The sequence below is a fragment of the Sarcophilus harrisii genome, chromosome 2, assembly GCF_902635505.1.
Source record: "Sarcophilus harrisii chromosome 2, mSarHar1.11, whole genome shotgun sequence".
Classification (NCBI taxonomy): Eukaryota; Metazoa; Chordata; class Mammalia; order Dasyuromorphia; family Dasyuridae; genus Sarcophilus; species Sarcophilus harrisii.
In genome coordinates, this window is record NC_045427.1 from 648,384,473 (window position 1) to 648,405,999 (window position 21,527).

General features: G+C 34.3%; 1 protein-coding gene across 2 annotated transcripts in view; it reads left to right on the forward strand.

Annotated features, from left to right (window-relative positions):
• PCDH15 (protocadherin related 15) overlaps window positions 1–21,527 on the forward strand; it is a 2,067,151-nt gene that overhangs the window by 1,708,196 nt on the left and 337,428 nt on the right. For both annotated transcript variants that reach the window (XM_031956966.1, XM_031956965.1), the window contains one exon: window positions 8,569–8,701. In XM_031956966.1, the coding sequence (XP_031812826.1) occupies window positions 8,569–8,701 (133 nt within the window). The remainder of the gene's footprint in view (window positions 1–8,568; window positions 8,702–21,527) is intronic.

Below are 21,527 nucleotides of genomic sequence, written 5' to 3' on the forward strand. Positions count from 1 at the left end.
ACTCAAGATGTGTATCTTTCACTGGGGCAAACAGAGGGTAGGGCATCACACATTCTGAGCATGTGGTTCTGACTGGTCTCTCATGTGATGATATCAAAGAAAAACACATTATTGGGTGGGAAAAGATCTGTACTGGAAAAAGAGGAAAGAGTAGGTATAATGGAAAATTAGTTCATATGAAGATATGCAAAAGACCTATTAAGTTGAGGGAAAGAAAAGAGGGGCATGAGCATTGTCTGAAGCTTAATCTCATAAGTTTTGGCTCCAAAAGGAATAATTTAATCATTCATTTGGGCATAGAATTGTACCTAACTCCATAAAGAAATAGGAGGAGAAAAAGGGAAAGGAAAGGAAGGGACAGAATAGAAACGAGGGCAGAAACACTAGTGGAGAAGGTAAGAGAAGGATGAAGGTATGATAGAAGATAAAGTGGTGGGTGGAGTGGGTTAAAATACTACTAAGAGAAGGGGGAGAGGTGGTAGAAGAAAAGGGTGTAGGTAGGTGAGAAAAAAAACACAACTAAGAATTGGGTGAAAAGAGCACAAAAGTATATACAGGAGAGAAAATAGGATGGAAGAAAATACAGAACTGGTAACCATAACTGTGAATGTGAGAGTTCATCCCTACAATGTATTGTTCACAAGAAACACATCTAACACAGAGAAGGCAAAAAGCTAAATCAAAATTTATTATGCTTCAGTGGATATTTTAAAAAAAAAAACAGGGGTAACAATTCTGATCTCAGATAAAGCAAAAATAAAAATAGATCTTATCAGAAGAAAACAGGAAGAAAAGGACACTTGATAAAGATACTGTGAATAATGTAATAATGAAGCAAAATCTGTATGCACCGAGTGGTAGAATAGCCAAAATCCTAAAGAAAAAATTAACTCAGTTATAGGAAGAAATAGACAGCAAAACTATAATAGTGGGTGACCACAACCTTCTCCTCTCAGAATAAGACAAATCTAATCTCACACACACACACACACACACACACACACACAGAAAGAATCTGGGGGGGAGGGTAATAGAATCTGAAAAAATCTAGATACCATATTATAATATTCTTCTCTAAAATGTAATGTTCTCTGGGAGCAGTTTTCTTGGGGGGCTTCTGGGACCAGCCTCATTTCGGTTCAATAATCACCCCAAATGCATCCAGGAGTTAAAGTCGAAATCATTTATAGTCGCCTTCAAAGTCTTGTCTCTTTTCCTGGGGCCCAGTTAGCTTTAATAGAGGCCTATTTCTCTCCTTGGTTCTGAGAGCTGCTGCAGCTAGTCTTTTAACTTTGCCAGCTTCTGCCTCTAGCTCCCTCTGAATGAGCTTCTAGTGGGCTTGTCCTTTCTGGCACTGACAGCTCCTCCTTATATATCCCACACTGAGTATACACCAATCATCATATCACTAGGAATCCATTATTTGTTGTAGGATTAAATCAATACTAAACTAGATTTAACCATTGTCTCCAATTCCACTTACTTAGCATCTTGTAAGAATCCTAACATCATAGAGCTCTATAGAAAACTGAATAGAGATAGAAAAGAATATAGCTTTTTCTTACCAGTACATGGCACCTATACAAAAATTGACTATGTATTAAGCATTAAAAACCTCACAATCAAATGCAGAAAGGCAGAAATAGTAACTATTTCCCTTTAGACCACAATGTGATAAAAATTATATTCAATAAAGGGGTGGGGAAAGATAGACTAAAAACCAATTGGAAATTAAATAATCTAATTCTAAAAATGAGCAAGTCAAATCACAGAAACAATTTTTAATATCACCCAAGAGAATGACAGTAAAGTGACAACATAACAAAACCTGCTGGATAGCCAAAGCAGTTCATAGAAGAAATTTTACATCACTAAATAGCTATGTTAATAAAATCAAGAAAGAGGAGATCAATGAATTTGTCATACAACTAAAAAAATTAGAAAAATAACAAATTGAAAACCCACAGTTAAATACTAAATTTGAAATTCTGAAATTCAAAGGAGAGATTAAGAAAACTGAGAATGAGAAAATTGTTGAACTAATAAATAAACTTAAGAGGTGATTTTATGAAAATAAAATCAAAACACAAAAAACTTGTGGTTAATTAAATTAGAAAAAAGAAAATAAAATTACTCTAATCAAAAATGAAAAGGGTGAACTTACCACCAATGATAAAGAAATTAAAGCAATAATTAGAAACTATTTTGCTCAACTGATTGGCAGGAAGCCTGACAATTTAACTGCAATGAATGAATATTTACAAAAGTACAAATTGCCCAGATTAACAAAGAAGAATTACTTAAATAGACCCATTTTAGAAAAGAAATTAAACAAGCCATTGAGAAAGAAATCTCCAGGGCCAGATTGATTCACAAATTAACTCTACTAAACATTTAAACATTAATTCTAATACTATAAAAATATTTTGAAAAATAGGAAAGAAGGACTCCTGCTAGATTCTTACTATGAGATACATGTCATTGATACCTAAACTAGGAAGAGCCAAAGTGAATGAATATTGATGCCAAAATTTTAAATAATAGCTAAGAGATTACAGCAACTTATCAGTAGGTTAATGCACTATGACCAAAGGTTATTTATATCAGGAATGTAGGGCCAATTCAATATCAGGAAAACTATTACCATAATTGAGCATATCAACAATAAAATCAACCAAAATCATATGAAAATCTTAATGCATGCAGAAAAATCTTTTGACAAAATAAAGCATTACTATTTAAAAAAATAGAAAGCATAGGGATAAAGGGAGTTTTCCTTAAAACAATAAGCAGTATCTATCTAAAACCAACAGCAAGCATTATTTGTAATGGGGAGAAACTAGGCAGATTCTCCATAAGATCAGGAGTAAAACAAGGATGCCCATTATCAGCACTATTATTCAGCATTGTACTAAAAATGTTGGCTTTGGTAATAAGAAAAGAAATTAAAGGAATTACAATAGGCCACAAGAAAATAAAACTATCACTCTTTGCAGATAATTTGATGTTATATTTAGATATTCCCAAAAAATAATCCAAAAACCTCCTGGAAACAATTCATAGCTTTAGCAAAGTTACTGAATATAAAATAAATCCTCACAAATCATCAGCATATATTAGTGACAAAACTCATCAGCAAGAGAAAGAAAGAGAGATCCTATTTAAAATTACTATAGATAAAATAAATAACTTGGAGGTCTATCTGCCAAGAAAATCCCAATAACTATATGAGAAGAAATATAAAAACATTTCTCATGCAAATAAAGTCACATTTAAACAACTGGAAAAATATAAATTGTTCATGGATAGGCCAATCTAATATAAAAAAGATGAAAATTCTGCCTAAATTGGTCTACTTGCTAGTGCCATACCAATCAAAGTGCCAAAAATATTTTATAGAAGTATGAAAAATAATAAGAAAATTCATCAAGAATATAAAGGAAACTAATGAAAAAATACATAGGATTGTGGCTTAGCAATACTAAATCTAAAACTATATTATAAATCAGCAGTCATCAAAACCAATTTGTAATGACTAAGAAATAGAATGGTGAATCAGTAGAAAGGATTATATTCACATGCCACAGTAATCAAGGCTTGTAGTAATCTAGTATGCGATAGACTCCCAAATGCCAGCTTCTGGTATAAAAACTCACTATTTGGCAAAAATTGCTGAGAAAACCCAGAAAAATAATACATCAGAAACTTGCAAGTGACCTACATATCTCATATCCCATATGAAATTAAGTCAAAATGGATACATGATTTGGGCATAAAGAATGATACTATAAACAAATTAGGATAACAAGGGATAATTTGCCTATCAGATCTTTGGAGAAGGGAGGAATTTATGACCAAAGAGTTAGAAAATATTATGAAAAGCAAAATGGATAACTTTGATTACATTAAATTAAAAAGTTTTTGCACACACAAAATCAATGCAAACAAAATTAAAAGATAAATACAAATCTGGGGAAAAAAATCTTTATACTAATGTTTGTCATAAAATCTCATTTCTAAATATCTAAGAAATGTGTCATATTTATAAGAATACAAGTCATTCCCCAATTGATAAATAGTCAAAGGATATTCAGATGACAAATTAAAGCCATTTTCAGTTATATGAAAACATGCTCTAAATCACTATTGATGAGAGAAATTCAAATTAAAAGATTATGATAAATGTTGGAGGAGAAGTATGGAAACTGGGACAACTAATGCGTTATTGGTGGAGCTGTGAAATGATCCACTCATTCTAAGAGCAATCTGGAAATATGCCCAAAGAGCTATAAAATTGTGCATACTCTTTGACACAGCAATGCCATTACTGGGTCTATATCCTAAGAAGATAATAAAGAAGGGAAAAGGACCCACATGTGCAAAAATGTTTGTAGCAGTTCTTTTTTGTGGTGGGAAGGAATTGGAAAAGAAATAGATGCCCATCAATTGGGGAATGCTGAACAAGTTGTGGTATATGAAGGTAATGAACTTTTATATGATGAACCAGCTGATTTTAGAAATGCCTGACAATATTTACATGAACTGATGCTTAGCAAAACAAACAGAACTAGGAATACATTGTACACAATAAAAATTTTGTGCAATGATCAACTAGGAGAGATTTGCTTCTTCTCAGTGATTTGATGATCCAAATCAGTTCCAATAGACTTTGGACAGAAATTGCCATCTGCATCCAGAAAAAAGAACTAAGGATACTGAATGTAAATCAACACAGGCTATGTTCACTTCTTCTTTCTGGTTTCTTTTTTTTGTTGTTGTTGGTTTGTTTTTTGGGGGGTTTTTTGTTTTGTTTTGTTTTGTTTTTTACCTCTTCCATGATTTTTCCCTTTTGCTCTGATTTTTCTTTCCTAACATGATTCATAAAGCAATGTGTATTAAAAATAAATAAATGTACTAGGGAAAAAATAAATTATTAAAGAAAACTGCTGTGACATTATAGAACCAAAGGGTAAAATAGAAGTTAAAAGAATTTATTGATCATCTTCAAAAAGAGACCCCAAAAGAAATACTCCCAGGAATAGTATATCCAAATTCTAGAACTCCCAAGTTAAGGAGATAATATTTCAAGGAGGCAGAAAAAAACAATTTACGTATCATGAAGCCACAGTACCGCACAAGGTTTAGCAGTATCCACATTAAAATAATAGAGGGCTTGGAATATGATATTCTGGATGGCAAATAAGCTAGGATAACTATCAATAATCACCTATCCAGCAAAACTGAGGGCAGACCTTTGGAGGGAAAATTGGTATTTAATGAGAGGACTTTCAAGCATTCTTGATGAAAAGGCCAGAGCTGAATAGAGAATTTGACTTTGAAATACAAGACTCAAGAGATGAATAAAAAGTGGTTTGGAGAATTTCAAAGTAACCTCTATATTACCCAGTTTTCAGTAAGAACTGGTCATGAGATGTGAAGATGTGAAGAACATGGTTGGAGACATTCAACTTGACAACTAAATGAGACAATTAGAAAATGTCATTTTGGAGATACCTTGAAGAGAATGTGAGAAAAGATTAATGTTAGTGTTTTGTCAACTAAAAGAAGCTGATTTGAAGTGGTCCATTCACAAAGTTCCATTTGCAAAGTTTTAAGCATTCAGGTCTCATAGCATCTCCAGAGGGAGTGAGTACTGATTCAGAGAAAACAGAAGTGCACATTAGCATAAAAAAATCTTTAGAAACTGAATGTTACCTAGGATTTGGCAGTTTCTGTCAGATATTGTGAAAATTTTCCATCAGCTCTAACTTATTTAACTGTCTCTAAGGGTATATTTGGTTGGGAGAGACAAAAGGAAAATTCCAAGAGAAGGAAATCTGACCCTACATCTTTGACACCAAATGGAGAACACTGAAATGAGAAAAGCTTGGTCAGCTTTCTAACATATATACTAATGATGATTATTGTAGAATCAGATATATCCCAAAATCACTGCATTTTTGTTAGAGGACCTACTAATAGTAATATTCATTATTCCACACACAAAATGGAATCCTTTGTTTTGAAAGAAACCTTCATCAAGAAGGCTCGACTATGTGTATTAAAATCACTTTTCAAATTGGAATTTTAATAATCCATTGACTTATATTCTGACCAGTATCAAGTTGGATGCTGTCTGTCAGAGCTGGACAAAAGCACTAGCTAGCTATGAATTCAAGATCCATTATAAGCCAAGGAAGACTTATATAAATGTGAATGTTTTGTCCTATAAGTTCAATTTTTTCTTAGGAAAAGATGCTACTCAGATAGACTTGATTGGCTTTCTACCTTTGAGGTCATATGAGAAAATGATAATCATTTTGAGTTCTAGTTTTGCCTACAGAAAAGAAGAGTTATCAGGAAGAAAAAGAAAACATTACTAGGCAATAGATGATTTGTTGGCAAAGAAAGAGTGATATATGCTAAGAAAATGTGATTTTTTTTTTGAAGCTAGCAATCCATAGGCTGAGGGTATAATGACAGAAATGTAAATTAATAGATTGTTTAATAAGTAATTTTACCTATGATAACTTCAAAAACAATGGGGCATTTTTTTTATGTAGTAAGACAATGTCTATAAAAGTAGATACAATGTGTGATATATAATAGTGAAATATTTGTTAAGCTATAAGGTGCTTTGCTAGGTGGTATACACAAATATGTGTGTGCACATGTACATATATGTATTTTATATATATATACAATATACATGTTGTTGATCTGATAACTGTAATCAAGCTTGCTACATGTGCATATTACTTAAAATGTGTATTAGTTTTGTTATAAGCAATGTCTTTTTATATATCTTTTGAATTATATAGGAGACATTTATGAACCTTTGATGATACACAGAAAATAGTACACCAGATAATAACTACAAACCCAACTTAATGCACATCAAAATATGTAATACTTCACTTAACATATTAATATATTCATATTAGAAAATGAAGTTAACTATAGTATGTGATATGAATTTAAGTACATAAAAATTCAGAAATTAGGATTAAAGAACAGCTGATGAAATTTTAAAGTCTTCACATTGCTCTGATCAAATCTATCTTCAAAACAAAATAAAACAAACAAACAAACAAACAAACAAAAAGCCTTGCTTTTAGGAAATAAGAACACATTTAGAACCTCAGAATTAAGTCTCAAAACAGTAGTACAAGAAACTTGACGCTTATGGTGGTGTTTTCCCCATCTCAGGAGCAGAGTCTAACTTTAACATAACAGGATAGCAGGAAAAATGAGCAAGCAGCAATAACAATAAAAAATAATTGTTCATGAGTAGACTGAACTATTAAAGAAAATTTGACAATTCTACTTCAATTAATTTACTTGTTCATTGCTATATCAATAAAACTAGCAAAGTCATTTTATAAAGCTACAAAAAATGTCATGTAAATGTAAATGTAAAAAATGTAAATGTACAAAATTTTCATGTAAAAAAGAAAATCAATAAAAATCATAAAAAGAAATTGGCTTAACAAATATCAGATCTCAAATTATAATACAAAGTAGTAATCATTAAAACAATCTGGTAATGATCAAATATAACCTTATGGATTAGTGTAATAGATATGGTACACAATAAATAGTAGTGAATGACTGTAGGATTTTCATGTTTGAGAAACCCAAAATTCAAAGTTTTATGGACAAGAATTCACTTTGTAACAAAAATTTCTAGGAAAACTAAAAAGCAGTTTGGTAGAAATTAGGTGTAGACGACCATATCAAGATGAGGTCAAAATTTTCTTTATCACATAAAGGGTAATGTGGTCAGTAAACTAAGGGAGCTTTGAAAAGTTTACTAGTCAGATCTATGCATAGTAGTAGAATTTATGATGAAAAAAAGATATTGAGCAGATCATGAAAAGTAAAATGGTTACCTTCAATTAAAAGGGATTTATACAAAATCGATGCAGTCAAGATAAGAAGGAAATCCAGACACTATGGTGGAATGATAGAAGGAGGACTGATTTAGTAATCTCAGATCCCTTAATGAAAGGATGACTTCTATTAATAACTACTTATGTGACTTTGGGCAAATTCTTCAATCTTTCTGGATCTCAGTGTCCTTGATCTGTAAACTCAGAGTGACTCGCTGGCCACTGAGGTCACTGTGAGCTCTAACTCTCTTATCCTATATATAACCTCAGAAGCATAATTTAAGGAAGTTTAGTTATTAATCTTACTCATTCAATATACATTTTTAATCCAGCATGAGAATTCAATAGTGTGGCTGGCAAAGAGAGTTGATTCCTGGCATTTCAGCAAGAAGAATCCTTAAGAGGGAACACATCTTGCAGTAAAAGTCAATTTACTTGGTTTATCTTTCTCCTTAAATGTTTAAGTAATTTAGAACATGCATATATTATGCTCCACTGTTATGACATAAAAAAAAGTAAAGAAGGCACCCAGCTCAATGGACAGATGTTGACAACTTCTTGCTCTATACAATGAAATCCTTTCCAGCTCAAATTCCATCTACCCAACAGGTTTTTTTTTTTCAGAATGTTCTCAAATATAATTGATTTTTACTTCCCTTTTTCTCTTTCTTTGCAGGGATTCGATTTGCACTGTCTATATTGAAGTACTTCCACCAAACAACCAGAGTCCTCCCCGCTTCCCACAGCTGATGTACAGCCTTGAAGTCAGTGAAGCCATGAGGATTGGGGCGGTTTTATTGAATCTCCAGGTATGAAGTTTGGAGTGAATGTAATACCCAGTTGCTCCTGAATGAAAGGAAGATGATTTATGGTGATTTCTAGGCAATAATGGGTAATATGGTGGAAATGAATCAAAAAACCTGGTTTTGAAGACAAGCTCTTTCTTTCACTTATCTGATCTCCTCACATCCCTTATCAGTTGCTCAAGGCCTCAGTTTATTTGTTTGTAAATTCTATTCAAAGACTGCTAAATTTCTTAATCGCGCCAAATATTTGATCTTATGACATGGAAGATATTAAGGAACTGATGTATGGCCATGGATTTCAAAATTGTGAAAGTGTGTTACCTCATATTGGAAGGAAATTCAGCCCTGAGAGGAGATATGTAATCATGTGGAGAAAGTCTCTCTGCTGATTGCAGCCCCTGGCAAACTGCTCCAACCAGCAGGGGACGGCTGCAGGCACTCCCAGAGAGAACACAGGGTTTGTAAAAACAAATATTTGTATTGTGCAAGGATTGCTGCCCTTATTGTTTAAAGGCAGCAAGGCCATCAGTCATTTCTGGGTCTGGGTTTCTTTTACCTATAGCATTCCTTTCAAATGCATCATAAACACTGGAGAAAAAGCTGCAGACAAATGCAACCTCCCATTCAATCCTGCCTCTTCAAGAGATGAGTCCAGGGATGTTGAGCCCATCTGGATCTTCAAACTCTCTATCAGTAAAATGAGAAATTTGAATTAAGGAATCTCTTAATTCCTCTTAGAGCTAACAATCCATACTTTAATGCTCCATATTCTATGGTCTGCCAGCTCTGACATAGTATATTCAGTCTTCTAACGGCTCTTCTAACTGCTGTTTTGTATGTTCTGTACTTCTCATCTCTACTTATTGAATGCTCCTCAAAATGCTTTCTTTTTTTCTTTTCTTTCTCTCTCTCTCTTTTTCTCTCTTTTCTTTTCTTTCTTTCTTTCATTTCTTCCTTCCTTCCTTCTTCCTCTGTTTCTGTCTATTTCTCTCTCCCTTTCTCTCTCCCTTGCTCCCTTTATTCCTTTCTTTTTATTTTATCTTTCTTTCTCCCTTCCCTTCCCTTCTCTCCTTTCCTCTTCTTTTCTTTTCTTTCCTCTCTTTCCCGGGTCTCCCCTGGGCAGAAAGTACAGAGGTTACTCAATAAAGATGAAAGCTTAAGATTTAACCTACTCCATTTATCTACCTGGAAAAGTTTTCCTCTCCTTACACAATCTTTTAGTCCTTCTCTCCTGGTAGAATCATATTAGTGCTAGACTTAATTTATTATTTGATCAGATTAGTCCACCTCATGTCAGAATTTTACTATATGCATTATTGTTCCTCTTCCTTGCTTCATTCATTTTCAAAGAAATCTAAGTTCTGTATTCTGAGGATACTTCCAGCATTGACATTGAATATTCTATGAACTCTTCCTAGTTGGAACATGGATTATTCTAAGTTCCACCCTATCCACACAGGTCTGACATTCTATTTCCTTTCATCCAAGATTTCTTCCAACTTGCACATTCATTGTCCTTGTGTCCTTTTAAATTCTAGCATTGCATTTTATTTTTTTAAAAGATTTTTATTTTCAAAACATGGATAGATGGTTTTCAACATCACCCTTGCCAAACCTTATGTTCCATTTTTTCTCTCTCCTTCCTTACACCCCCTTCCCTAGATGGCAAGTAATCCAAAATATTTTCAACATGTCTAATTCTTCTATAAATATTTCCACAATTACCATGCTGCACAAGGAAAATCAGATCAAAAATGTGGGGAAAAGAGAAAGAAAACAAAGTCTTCACATTTTCTTAAGGTTGTTCTGGTTGGTTGGTTGGTTGGTTGGTTGTTGTCCTTCATTTCAAAGTGGACATCAAAATGATATCACTAAGTTACATTATAAAATTTAAGTTACTTTCTGTCCTGCTATTTTCTCAGAGCCTTCCTAGCTCTAGAATTCTTTTTTAAATAATAACTTATTATCTATCCAAATACATGCAAAGATAGTTTTCAATATTCACTTTATAAGACCTTGTGTTCCAATTTTTCCCCCTCTTTCCTTGTATTCCCTTTCCCCTAGAAAGCAAGCAAACCACCGTAGGTTAAATATGTACAATTCTTCTAAACCTATCCTCATATTTATTATTCTGCAGAAGAAATATCAAAAGGTGAAAAAAGCATGAGAGAAAAAACAAGCAAACATATAACACCAATAGAAAAAAAGTGAAAATACTATGTTTTGATCCATATTCCATCTCCATAGTTCTCTCTACATGCAGATGGCTCTCCATTATGTCATTGTCGAAAAGAACCAAGTCCATCAGAGTTGATTATCACACAATTTTGTTGTTGCTGTGTACAATGTTCTCTTGGTTCTATTTACTTCACTTAGCACCAGTTCATGTAAGTCTTTCCAGGTTTTTTTCAAAAATCAGCCCATTTGTTATTTTTTTAAAGGACAAGAATATTTCTTTACTTTTATGTACTATAATTTATCCAGCCATTCCCCAAATGATCCACTCAATTTCCAAATTTTTGCCCCTACAAAAGAGTTGCTACAAAATTTTTGAACAGGTGGGTTCTTTTCCCTTTTTTATGATCTCTTATGAATATGGACAGTAGAGACACAGGGTAGGTATATTGTGATAGCTCTTTGGTCATAGTCCCAAATTTCTCCAGAATAATTGGATCAGTTCACAAACTGTGTATTGGTGTTCCAGTTTTCCCACATCCCCTCTATCATTTATTATTATCTTTTCCTATCATCTCAGTCAATCTGAGAAATGTGAAATGTTACCTCAGAGTTGCCTTAATTTGCAATTCTCTAGTCAATAGGGATTTAGACTGGCTCTAGTATACTGTGTTCTGTCTTCCTAATTCCTATATTCATTCTAAGACTCTCACCAGCTTTAAAATTTACCATTTCAAAGATTCCTCATACTTTGACATTCTATGTTCATTACAGAGCAATCTCTACTTATAGAGATATAGTTATAGAGATGGAGACCTCTAAAATCTATATCTTATCTCTATTTCCAGTGATATCTGTCTATATTTATAAGTAGAGATTGCTAAAGATAGCAATAGATCATTTTCTCTAGATCTCTAGAGGTTTAGATATAGGCATGGGTATAGACATAAAAATTCAGTTTTTCTCTCCCCTCCCATGACTGTCAAATATTAGAAAACTGAAAATAAAATTGTTTTGAGCCTAAGCATTTTCTTTCCTGTACCCAGCTAGTTGATTTGTACCAAGTTTGGACTTACTTCTGAATGAGTACTGTAAGCAAACAAACATATAAGGGCAAATATGTGTATACACACCAATATCTATCTCCATTTTCATATATACTAAACAAAAGGAGACTCAGAAGTCAGTGAAGGAAAAGACAGATGGTATATGCTCTAAAGTAATTTGTACCCTAAGTGCTTTCCCAGTACATGCCATGAATGTGTGAATTAAAGATGGCAGGATCTGAACAAGTATTTGGTCAGTGGTTATTCATTCATGGTGTTCCCATTTCCTGGGGAGTTTTTTTTTTTTCAGTCAAAGCCCATGTGAGTCCCACAAAGCCAATGGGAGGCAGAATCACAACATATCCTACCAGGGTCTCCTGATGTAGAACCTTCTATGCCTTCCTCTTGCCTGGAGAATGAAAGACAAACTTCTTTGCCTGTACTCAGATACCAAACCCAGTCTCTCCCTTTCCTTTCCACCACTGCCTTGAGTTCTTTCTTCAGCCATACCTACTGAAGTCTTTCTCATTTTCAAGGTCCATTCTAGATGCCATTTCTTTCCTAAAGCCTTTCTTAATCCTCAAATCCTCTTAATCCTCATAATATATATGTATATATATATATGCATATACGTATATATATATATATTTCCCCTTGAAATTTTTTTAAAACACTTTCCTGAGATTGGTTCCTTGTTTTTAATTTTATACTCTCTCTCCCTTTTCTATATTACATGATAAATTCCTTCAGAATAAGGACTGCATATGTATATCCCACTGCTTTGAGAACAGTAGGGCCTCAATAAATGTTAGTTAAATTGAATTCAAAGAAAATAACATAGTTTGGTAGTAAATGCCAAGATTAATATAGTGCTTTACAGAGTACATTAAATATATCATCTTATTGGACAGTCAATCAGTTGGCATTAATTAAACATCTACAATATCCTTGGCACTTTGAGAAATATTAGGAATACAAATATGAAAAAAAAAAAGAGAATCCCATGCTCAAACTACTTACAATCTAATAAGGGAAGATACCACACAAAAGAAAGATAAAAGGTGCAGGGAGAAGAAAATAGTTGTCAGTGAGGCTCAGGGGGAGGAAGGAGCTAGCTAGTACTTCTCCCTTCCTGAAATTAAGGTTTAAGGGCTTATCCTCCCTTTCTAATCAGAGGACAGAGAGCACTGAAGGAATGATAGTCTCAAGGCTGATTCAATCCTGCAGGATGATGAAGCTACATGGGGCTTTGATGGAGAAGTTCAAACTTAAACTTCATAACAATCATATTAGCCAAGTACTATTTTACAGATGAGGTGATTGAGACTTGTGCATGTTCACACAGTAATTAGACACTGAATTCAACGCTAAAGGAGATGAGTTCAAATCTTAACTCTATCACTTGTTGCTAGTGTGACAACAGGTAAATCCCTCCACCTTTCTGGGTTGCAGTGTCTTAGTTGGGGGAAAAAATTAAAGGGAGAGGATTGGATCAAATAAGCTCTCTTCCCATAATCCTATCCATTGAACAAAGAGATTATACGTGTATAAAAGCAGCATAATCTAATGTATACAGAAGCCCCACTATTCTTTCTTACACTAGCCACAAGTCACAGACAAACTCATTGTAAAGAGGGCCAGATTTGGAGGATGGAAGGAACTGAGTCTGAATCCAGGCACTGGGCTCCTTGGGAAGTCAGTAAATCATAGAATTTTAATGTTGAAAGGAACTTCAAAAAAACAAATAAATAAATAAAAGGAACTTCAGTTCCCACTAAGTCAAAACTTTACCTGAAAAACAATTCCCTCTACAACTTACCAAGTGTGATTGAACACCTTTGGGAAATACTAACCCTTTGCGAAATGCTAACCCTCTGCCTTCTAACACAGTCATCCCACTTTTGGACAGCCCTGTTTCTCCCTGCCATCAAGATTAAGTCTGCCTCTTTGTTTTTCTCCATTCTGTCTCAGTTTCCACATTTGTAAAAGAGATAACCTATTTATGTGCTTTTCAGCCTTGGTCTGAAAAAAAAGGACTTTTTTATCTTAAAACAGTGTAGAAATGTGAATTCAGAAAACCATCACAAACCTCTAATAGCTGAATAATCCTAATGAAAGGAGGTGAGTTGAAAGACCCTTTTCCCCAGGCGCACTGTCTATGGTGCTGAAACTTAAGAAAATAGTTAAGATGACATGTCTATTGAACCTTTGTCCTTTTTGTGGAAGAAAGAGAAAGAGTGATGATTGCAGCAGGCTGGTTCTATTAGCAAGAGCCAGAAGAGCTTATCAAGTCATTTTTTGGAGGCCACCACATACCCACTCCCATTCACGAGCCACTGAGATTGAATTTGAACCAGTGAACCCCAAGTCGAAAAGCTTCTATCAAATTACTCATCCAGAGACCTTGGATAATAAGCACCATTAGAGGTACTGAGCACTGCCTGGAGAAAGGACCTCTAGGCTACTTTGTCTGCTCCCTGCTACTGCCCTCCTCAGACTCATCACAAGTCCATTTAGACCATCGATGCTTATAGGACTTTGTTTACAAAAGGAGGGAGAGAGAAATAAGCTGGGTTTCTTTAGGAGAAAATTGAAGTGCTTATTTTGGGAAAAATGTTTTTTTTTTCTTTTTCTATTTACACACACAAACACACATGTGTGCATGAGCGTGCACACACACACACACACACACACACTCAGACATCACAACCCTTATTTATCCCAGAAAATGTTTTTGTCTGCTCAATTTTCTTCACTGTAACATCACATTGTTTGGTCTGGCTACAGTCCCTGGTAATAATGGCTTCCTGCTGGGCAAAAAACATCACATGCCTGACTTGTCAAAATAGGTCACCTCACAAAGTATTTCTAGTAAGATTTTTTCTTAAGGTCACGCATTTTAACATGATAGCCCCAAAACAAGAAGCCCATGACCAGAATGCCAGGTTCACCTTGAGGAAGACTTGAATTCCAAGAAAATCAGATCCTCGATGTGGGCCTGGAAGAAACCCGAACAGTCATCTCATCCAACTATCTTGATTATTAGATGAGAAAACTGGGAGGGAGAAAGGTTACATGACCTATCTAGAGTTATCCAGGTAGCAATGACTCTACCTACCCAGGTCCTCTGAATCTAGAACCAATGGGTTTGGGATTTTGTTTTGTTTTATTTTTTTTATTTCATCCCTACCTCTATGCACCATACTCTCTTATTAGAAATTTAGAAATAGATAATAGCTCTCAGCATGAATTTCTGCCTTCTTCTTGCACATGGAGATGAGAGTTGTCAAAAGCAGCTTCAGATATGTATAGGTAGAAGTAATGTCAGCTCTGTGTAATTTCTTCTCTTCAGATGCTTCCCATTTGAAGGCTACTTTCTTTTTTATTATAGTAAATTTATTTATTTTTACTACACAGGAGAGACAAATCAGAGCAAAAGGGAAAAACCATGGGAGATAATAAAAACACAGAAAAAAGAAGTGAACAAAGCATATGTTGGTTTACATTCAGTCTCCTTGTTTCTTTTTTCTAGATTCAGTTGACATTTTCTGTCAAAAGTCTATTGGGATTGCTTTGGATCACTGAACTACCAAGAATAACCAATCCTTGCTTAGTTGATCATCGATCATTCTTGCTGTTATTGTGTACAATTCCTTGATTCTGCTTATTTCATTCAGCATCAGTTCATGTAAATCTTTCCAGGTCTTTCTAAAATCAGCTTGTTCATCATTTTTTATAGAACAATAATATTCCATTACATTCATATATCACAACTTGTTCAGCCATTCCTCATTTGCTGGGTATCCATTTCTTTTTCAATTCTTTGCTACCAAAAAAAAATAGCTGCTACAAACATTTTTGCACATATGGGTCCTTTACCCTCCTTTATGATTTCCTTGTGATATAGACCCAGTAATGGAGCTGCTGGGTCAAAGAGTATGCTCTCCAAAATGGTTGGATCATTTTACAACTCCACCAACAATGCATTAGTGTTCCAGTTTTCCTACATCCTCTCCAACATTTATCACTATCTTTTCCTGTAATCTTAGCCAATCTGAGATGTGTAAGGTGGTACCTCAGAGTTGTTTTAATTTGCATTTCTCTAATCAATAATGATTTAGAGCATATCATGTAACTATAGATAGCTTTAATTTGTCATCTGAAAATTGTCTGTTCATGTCCTTTGACAATTTATTGATTCCTTTTTTATCCCTATCTCTAGCACACAATTCAGCAGTTTACATGTTGTTGGGACATTTTACATGTTTGTTGAATTAAATTACCAAGGTTTGTTTATGGAACCAAAGAGATGAGTCAGAAATATCATTTTTAGGCCTTAACCATTCAATGGTCATTATGGGAAAAGGTTATGCCAGATCCAACACAGATGATAGACTATTAAGATGTTTTCCCTTAATTTCCAACCGTTGGTTATCCATGAAAATAAGGAAGATTTGTCACACACATCAGAACTGCTGACACTGTAAAATTTGTATTTATTCACAACATTCCCCTTTTACTTGGAGTATTAGCTGATTGGCCTTCGCTGAGAGAGTGTCATTTTTTTTTCTATTTCATTGTCATGCTGGTAATTTTGTGGGTCAATAGTATGATCTTGAGACAAATCACAAAAACACAAGTGTCCAACACAGAGTAGGGGCTTAAAAAATATCACTTGACTGAGTGATAACAAGGCAGAAGCTACCAGAGAACCATGGCCCTTGTCCAATATAAACTTTTATGTAAACAAGTCATTAATATTCTATTTCTATTATACCCTTTGTGGTGTGATAGAAAGAGTACAATCTATTCATTCATATCTATATCTATATATGCAGCTAGGTGACACAGTATATAGAGTCTTGGGTTTGGAGCCAGCAAAGCTTGAGTTCAAATCTAGATATAGACACATCCTAGTTGTATGTCACTGTGTTGCACTTAACCCTGTTTCCTCAGTTTCTTCATCTGCAAAATGAGCCAGAGCAGGAATGGCAAATTGCTTTGATGCCTTTGCCAAGAAAACTCCCAAATTGTGTTCTGAAGATTCAGACATAACAAAAAAAAAAAAAATATATATATATATATATATATACACACACATACACACATACATACATACAAATATACACATATGTGTGTATACATATACATCTATTTATATATTTGTATATATACATATACATGTGTGTATGTATATATGTGTATATGTATTGTTTGTACACAGATGTAAATAAATAAACATTGGCCTACAGTATATGATGGAAAATCCATTTCTAAAAGATATTCCACTGCCTTTTCAATCTTGTGAGCCTGCATATCTACAGTGAAAGCAGATGTGACACACAGAGTACTTTGTGTCCACTTTCCTCAGGATATTAAACCTTCATTTGAGCCGTGTCTTCCTTTCCCAATTTCTTTGAATTCAACAGTATTACTTTCCTTATTGCTTCTCAAATGTCACTCATTCTACCATTCTAGAAGTCTCACCTTAGTTATTGTTGATTGAAATCCTCGGGTTTGCTGACCCACTCCATGCTTAATTTCTGTTGCCAATTGTTCAGGAATAATTTGAGGTTGTCTATTTTCTTCACATCTTCAGATCATGATGCTGTTAAATATTCCTTGCTGATGTCACCAGGGTAATTGGCAATGGTCTCTAGAGCAATCTTTTCTCCTTGATGAGTTCCTGTATTCATTCATGGATTCCATTTACTTAATTTTTCTCCTGAGAAAGATTCCCATCCCTTTAACCTGAAAATCAGCATGCCATTCTTAGCCTCCAAGACCCAACCATTATTTTTATCCTTTAGGCTCAACTCTTTTTTGACTCATTAATTTCAATAAGGTAGTAGCTATGTGGATCATTATTTCATTGCAAGTCCTTCTTTATACTCCATAGTCTTCTGGCATAATTCACTGTTCATGACTTATTTCCTGGAAGATAAAATTAGTGACCTGCACCAGATCTTTAATGTCCATTTCAAATCTAAAGTTTGTTCTTTGGCTCTTTTCTTCAATGTTTCTCATGTTTTTCAGGTCAGAGAATTTAGGATAGACAGTGTTTATCGGGAATTATTATTTTTAGGCCTAAAGACAAATTCAAGCTGGAGGAGTAATTGCAAAATAATAGGAGCTTTGCAGGACTTGCTCAATTATTTGGAAGTTTTTGGAGAACCTGCCCTTCTACCTTCAGGGCTTTACCTTGCCTGCTGAATTAGACTTTGAGTAGCTTTGAAATGTTCTAGAAATTTTCTACATTTAGGTTATATCTTTTTTCAGTAAAGATGAAAAATTATGTTAAACTCTGACATTACAAAGTGCTTTATATACATGATCATATATGTTTCCATCTGAGATGTGAACTTTTGTTTAACCATCAGCTCCCCCAGATAAAATGAGAGGTCCCTGAGAAGAGGGACTATCTCATTCTATTTATTTTCTGCTTTTATATTCTTAAGACAGTACATGAAATACAGCAAATATTTACTACACTAAATGATTTTTCACTTATTCAATTATTCATCCATGAGTCAATTATCACTTATGAAGCACTTGCTGCTTTGTTCCAGGCATAAATCTAAGCTGTGGGAAGACAAATACAAGTTTATAAAAAGATAACCCTCAAGGAGTTAATAATATTATTCTTCCTGAAAGCAGAAAAACCACCTATAGAAAGCCATTACATGTAAAAATGTGGAACAAAGCTCGCCTTTACTGGAAGACAGTATGCAGAGGTGAGATGACCATTTGCCCTAGGTGTTAAAGTGGTGATGTATTTTTGAGTACAAATTCAATTAAAGAAGTTGTTCTTAATCTCGTATCCCTAAACCTTCAAGGAAATTAAAGATCGACTTCGGGAGATTTGTAATGTGGATAAGAATAGAATAAAATTAGATCTTTATTTTCACTTACCTAAATGAAATTTAGTTTTTCCTTCCAATTATTTTATATCAGTCCCTCTGAAAAGAGACCAAGAGGCTTCATCGAATTTCCAAAGGGGTCCATGACACATAATGATATAATAATGCTTAGATCCAAATTCTTGTGCTCTGAAATTCTGTGATTCCCTGGAGAGTCTTACTTTTGAAATTTATTCTTCTTTTATCATGGAAGTCTTTCTTTTGTCATTTCTGAGTCATCATGATTTTGAGTTGAACAATTATATTATTGGATTTAGCTCTATATGAGTCTTCACATAGGTCCCCTATATACCTCCTGAAATACGATTGATCTGTATGACTGGTGATGCTGCAGCTCACATGTGTGAGGAATGAAAGAGTTGTTAGTTTTCCCACTTCTCTTATTATTGTCTTATTTACTTATAAGGAAAATGGTTTGTTTCCCACATTTTTGCATTCGATGGGTTTCTGTGGGTCATTTTTCTATTTTATTTCAGGAAGAATAAGATTATTGACATGAATGAGACAAGTAAAATACCCTAAGGAGGAAAAACCTAGAGCTAAGTAAATGTATACACTTACATTGGCATACAATCTGATAGAATTGGGCTTTCTTGAGAAGTCCTAAGGGTTTCTGTCTCTTCCTCTTCAAAAGAAAAGTTTAACTGCGGATCTCCAGAATCATTTTCAATGATAATGCTACTTCATAAAAGATTTCCCAAAAATTGTTGTAGCTTCAATCATTAAAATATTGCAAAATTCTAGATTCAAGGACTGTGCTGTTTGAATTTACTTATAGTTATCACCTTCATGAATTCATGAATCCATTCTTTCATCCAGTCTACTGTCCAGTCTACTACTGGACTTATCTGACCTAGTCAAGGAGTACTCAGCATTGGGCATAGTTATCATGTGGCTGCTCCCAACTTCCATTCCACCAATGTTTAAGGCACATAGAGTATATTTCCTGATTCCCATAATCAATGAAGTAGACATGGCTAAAAAACCAGTCTCTGGGGGTAGTGGATAATAGAGAAGACTGTATGGTCAGACAGTGATTTTTGTTAAGAGTGACTGAAGGGATGAGCAGAGAGAGATCTTATGACTAGACTAATGTGAACTGTCTGAAGGTCCAGATGAGGAATCAATGCTGCTGGTTGGTAGTTATAGATTCCCAGCAGCTTCACAGTGTAGACTCTTGGGAGTTGAGCTTGCAAACCTTGATTTAACTAAAGAGTAGAAATTCAGATGCAGCACAGAAGCAGACTTGTCCAACCCAAGTGGCTAGCTGCTAAGATTGAGTATAATCTGAGTTTCAATATATTTCCTGTGTAGTGATTCTAGTATCTGGAAATGATGATGAAAGAGCTCTCTTTGCTCCAATCAATTAATCAAGCTGAATTTCTTATGTGTCCATTATCCAAGACAGTGTTGCATGGGAAAATGTACTAGATTTGCAGCAGCTAACCTGATGCCAATAGCTAAATTGTTTCTGACTGAGGGACTTTTGAAACCAATTCTGCAGATATTAAGCAAAGTAGCAATTCCTTTATGATTATGGGTGAAGCATGTATGCATAGATGAATGAATGTATTTGTATACCTGTATATGTATAATAAGAGGGAAGAAAAAGGCATCTAGGAGGCACAGAACATCGATTGCTGGAACTATAATCTGGAAAACATGAGTTTAAATCCTATCTCAGACAACTCTTTTTTATTTATTTTCTAATTTCTAAATGGAGATACTAATAATATCTACCTCACAAGGGGGCAACTAAATGATAGAGTGGAGAGAGCACCAGACCTGGACTCAGGAAGACCCGTCTCCCTCAGTTCAAATCTAGTCTCAGATACATACTAGCAATGCGAGCCTGGGTAAATCACTCAATCCTGTTTTCCTTAGTTAACTCATCTATAAAATGTGCTGAAGAAGGAAATAGTATCTTTGCCAAAAAACAAACAAACAAACAAACAACAATAACAACAATAACAACAAAACATGGCATGGGTAGAATTAAAATGATAAAATTATATGACCCGAGAAGATGAAATTCTCAGATTGGAATATGTTCAACATGCTCCCAAGGAAGAACAAAAGCAACTGCAAATAGTTACAGAACTAATGAAGTGGCTGAGCCAAAAACTAAAGAAAGCTCAATTAACTGATTGGTGAGAAAAGGAAAGTTCAATGTGGTAAAAATCAATATTACATAGGAAACTGGAGTGGAAGATCTATGAATGCAAGGTAAGCCAGTTGAGGATAAACAATAAATGGAAAAATTAAATATTGACATCTTGGATATCAGTGAACTTAAATGTATGAGAATGGGTAGATTTAACTTACATTATCATTGCATAGACTATTGTGAGCATGAATCTTTTAGAAGATATGAAATAGCCCTTATAAAAGAATGAAAAAAAGAAGTAGTGGGATATAATCTAAAAAAAATAACAGAATACTATCTGGTTGAATCCAAAGCAAACCATTCAGTATCATGGTAATGAAAGTCTGTGCTCCAGCCACTAATGCCAATGAGACAGAGTGGATCAGTTCTTTGAAGATCTGCAATATTTTTTTGAAATAACACCCCCAAAATGTTAGATCCATCATTGAGGATTGGGAGGCTAAAGTAGGAAATCAAAAGATAACTAGAATAATGGTCAAGTAATCTTAGAGTAAACAATGAAAGAGAGAAAAGACTAGCAC